The 4,394-nt window shown below is 36.1% G+C and overlaps 1 protein-coding gene across 1 annotated transcript; it reads left to right on the forward strand.

Annotated features, from left to right (window-relative positions):
- The first annotated feature begins 1,199 nt into the window (after nucleotides 1-1,199).
- Nucleotides 1,200-4,131, forward strand: LOC132281760 (putative receptor-like protein kinase At3g47110). The gene has a single exon (XM_059783430.1). It carries the CDS (start codon nucleotides 1,200-1,202, stop codon nucleotides 3,990-3,992), a length of 2,793 nt encoding a protein of 930 aa, XP_059639413.1. The 3' UTR covers nucleotides 3,993-4,131.
- Nucleotides 4,132-4,394: the final 263 nt, after the last annotated feature.

Genomic DNA, 4,394 nt, shown 5'->3' on the forward strand with positions numbered 1-4,394 from the left:
GCATGAATACTCAAAGGTTTTAGAAAAAGGTTGGGACTAAGTGGATTACTACAATAAGTTGTATGGTATTTGACAAACTGAAGTTAGGGTTAGGTTATGTCTTGTTTCAATTTTTACTTTAGGGATTTTATTTCATAGTCAGAAAATTTGAAGCCTTGGTTCTCCACTTAGCAGAATTGAAGTTTTTTTTTATTTTTTATTTTTAATTAAAGTAATTCACTCACACACCCTGCCTCCAAAGAAACTAGAACCCATGACCTTCTTTTAGGAATCGAAACCATATTATTTGTTTGTTTACTTATTTATTTTGAGAGAATAAAATTTCAACACTATGAAGTGTTCTTTATTATTATTATTTTTTTTAGTTGAATGTAGTGTTCTTTATTGTTTATTCATCATGTTTACTTTCCCAATTGGCTAATAAATATGTTGCATTTAAGTTAAACCGTGAGAGACTGGAAAAAGGAATAGGCTCGATAAAGGCTTTCATGTGAATTTACTTACAAGTCAAGTCAGAGTAGTAAAGCATTCATTCGACTGAATTCAATTACTTTCTTGAATGGAGCCATTAATATATACTTCGTATTTGACAAGAAAATTATGTACAAGTCAAGTCCACTTTGTGGAGGAAAAGTTGGTTGCGACAGTGCAACGGCATTTAAACGGTCCTCTTATAAATTAAATAAAAAAATTAAGAAATCATATGTAAATAATTTAAATAAAATTATATTAGCTAGCTAGTTGAGGGACAATTCAGTTTACTTAAAAGATAGAGAATTTATAAGTTTGACTAAAACTAGTGATTTACTATTAAATAATAATAATAATAATAATAATAATACAAAATTTCGACCGCATAAATTTCATATTATTCTCTTTCAAACAATCACGTACTTTTCCTGACATATATATATATATATATATATATATATATATCAATAGAAGTCATCTTTCTCGACAGATTCATACAAGTCCTCAAAAAATGATAAATCTCACCCGTTTCTCTTAGAAAAGTTGTGGACCCAAGTTTAACGACACAGTCTCTCTGCTAATAAAGTAAACTTCTGAAAGAGAAAGGAAGACTTTGGAAAGTGCCTCTTTGACAGATATATAATATACATATATAGTGATCTTTCTGGATATATTCAAGCTAGTCTTTCTAACTAGCCTCACATTTCTGAAATCTTGCAGTTTCAAAAATGAGTTCAATTATGCCTCTGAAGTCCTCCAAAATACAAAAACTATCCCTAGTGTTCATCACAATATTGCTGCATGTCATCGTGAGTACACTACCTAATGTCACTGCCAGTACGATAACTATTGGCAAAAATGAGACAGATCATCTTACATTGTTGGCCTTCAAGTCAAAGATTATTCATGACCCTCAAGGTGTCGTGAGCTCATGGAATGAGTCCCTTCATTTCTGCATGTGGGAAGGTGTTGCATGTGGTCGTCGCCATCGTAGTAGAGTCATCAGCATTGATCTAGGGTCCAGAGGCTTAGCGGGCTCATTGTCACCTTATGTCGGAAACTTGAGCTTCCTTCGGGTATTACGCCTCAACAACAACACCCTTCAAGGTGAAATCCCTGCTCAAGTTGGTCACTTGTTCAGGCTGCAGATATTGAATCTCACCAGAAACAGCTTTGAAGGGGAAATTCCAACCAACCTATCCCACTGCTCCAATCTCAAGTATCTTGGTTTAGGTTACAATGAGCTAATTGGGAAACTTCCAGAAGAACTTGGTTCCTTGTCAAAGCTCACATTTCTCAGCATGCACTGGAACCACTTCACTGGGGGGTTCCCTCAATTCATTGGGAGATTGACTTCTCTAGAACATGTGTCTGCAGCTACAAATTCTTTCACGGGCAGACTTCCTAATGCCTTGGGTCAATTGAAAAACCTAAAAAGACTGGCTTTTGGCAGCAATGAACTCTCTGGTATAATCCCTCCTTCCATTTACAATCTTTCTTTTCTAACTCTACTCTCTTTGCCTAATAACCATCTTCATGGCACTCTTCCGCCGAGCTTGGGTATGATGCTCCCTAATCTTCAAGTCCTTGAATTATGGCAAAACAATTTTACCGGACCCATTCCACTCTCAATATCCAATTGTACAGCACTAGAAAGATTTGAAATTGGATTCAATAATTTCAGTGGGAAATTAGGGGTTAATTTTGGAGGCCTACAAAATCTAAACGAGATTTCTTTAGTTAGTAATAATTTAGGGAGTGGAGAGCCAGATGAAATGAACTTCATCGACTCTTTGGCCAACTGTAGCAATTTGCAGATATTAGATCTGGTCGCTAACCAATTCAGAACGCTATTACCCAATTCCATTGGTAATCTCTCAAATCAACTTTTTTATCTAACACTTGGACAAAATTTCATATATGGAGAACTCCCTTCAGCAATAGGTAATCTTGTCAACCTAAATCTTTTATCTCTATATGGTAATCAATTCACGGGCACAATTCCAGCTACTATAGGAAAACTTAAAAAGTTACAACGGGCATTTATTGACAGAAATACATTCCATGGGGAAATTCCGGAATCTATAGGAAATTTGTCATTGTTGACAGAGCTTTACTTGGGTGAAAATAGATTAGTGGGCAACATACCCTTGAGTCTTGGAAATTGCAAAAAACTGTTATTGCTAGATCTTTCCCAAAATAATCTTAGTGGCACCATACCCAAACAAATTTTGAAAATTTCAGCTCTTTCTATGTCACTAAATTTATCTCGAAACCGTTTGTTTGGATCGCTCCCTTCAGAGGTTGACAGCCTAAAAAATTTGGAGGACTTGGATATATCTAAGAATGAGTTGTCTGGTGAAATTCCTAATAGTCTTGAGAGTTGCACTAGCCTCGAAAACCTCTATATGGAGGGAAACTCCTTCAACGGATCTATTCCTCAATCATTGAGTTCCTTGAGAGGTATTCTAAACTTGGATCTCTCTCGGAACAAATTGTCTGGACAGATTCCAAGGTTCTTGGAGAATTTTTCCATGGAGAATCTTAATTTATCCTTCAACAATTTTGAGGGTGAGGTGCCTATTGATGGTGTTTTTGCAAATGCTAGTGCAATATCAGTTGTAGGAAACAATAGGCTCTGTGGAGGCATACCCAAACTTCGACTACCAAATTGCAACATCAAAAAACCAAGAAAACATAAAAGTTCTCTTGTGCTCGTATTAGTAATCTCGATACCGTGCACGATTTTGGGTTTTATAATGGTCCTATCTTTCTGGTTTTGTTGGGTTAAAAAGAAAAGAAATGCTCAACCTTCTGGAATAGTGTTGAGGGATTCATTCTTGAAAGTGTCTTATGAAATGCTCCTCAAAGCAACTGACAGGTTCTCCTCAGAAAATTTGATTGGTGTGGGTAGTTATGGCTCTGTTTACAAAGGAATCCTTGATCCAAGTGAAACCATTGTTGCAATTAAAGTACTAAACCTCCTCCGTCGGGGAGCTTCCAAAAGTTTCATGGCCGAGTGTGAAGCCTTAAGAAACATCAGACATCGAAATTTGGTAAAGATCATAACTTCTTGCTCAAGCATTGATTTTCAAGGAAATGATTTTAAGGCTCTAGTCTATGAGTTTATGCCCAATGGAAGTCTAGAGAGTTGGTTGCATCCAAGTCCAACATCTAGTAACGGAGAGAGTGATCAAATTCAGAGCCTAAACCTTCTTCAAAGAATTAATGTTGCAGTTGATGTGTTGTCAGCACTCGAGTATCTTCACCATCATTGTCAAACGCCAATAATTCATTGTGACCTAAAGCCAAGCAATGTCCTACTTGATAGTGACATGGTCGCTCATGTAGGAGATTTTGGGGTAGCAAGGTTTCTTCAACAACTCACAACTCCAAAACAAAGCAGTTCAGTTGCAGTAAGGGGAACAGTTGGTTATGCAGCTCCAGGTAAGCATGCACAATACATTATTGTTTCTTTTTATTTTCTTTTTCTTCTTCTAGTTTTCCAATTGCATCATTGAATATACCATAACTTAGAAATTAGATTTGATACCTAACTATAGCTTATTAGGATTAAAATTTGATACAGGTCAGTCCTTGTGGTGGTGTGTGCGTGTGCGTGAGTGAGAGAGAGAGAGAGAATTCCATTGGAATATTATATGGAGGGGAATAAATTTTTTCGGATTTGTTGATGATTGGTTAGAAATCCATTTTTGAGCTCACACCAAGAGTGCCATATTGAATGATGTATGTGAATAGATATAACCTGTTTAAATCAGAATTTAAGTTGTTTTTAGCTCATAAACCTAAATATTGAATAGCTAATCTTTTTCAAACGTGCTTGCTATCTTTGTCAACATTTTCTTTTCTTTTCATTAATTTTGTGAATGGCAGAGTATGGTCTAGGAAGCCAAGTGTCGACT

The sequence above is a fragment of the Cornus florida genome, unplaced genomic scaffold (assembly GCF_030987335.1).
Source record: "Cornus florida cultivar Cherokee Brave unplaced genomic scaffold, ASM3098733v1 CherokeeBrave_3.0.0_Hap2_Chr11, whole genome shotgun sequence".
Lineage (NCBI taxonomy): Eukaryota > Viridiplantae > Streptophyta > Magnoliopsida > Cornales > Cornaceae > Cornus > Cornus florida.

What these genes read in the sequence shown, in the direction of transcription:
- LOC132281760 (XM_059783430.1), top strand. Translation starts at nt 1,200, where the DNA reads ATGAGTTCAATTATGCCTCTGAAGTCCTCCAAAATACAAAAACTATCC.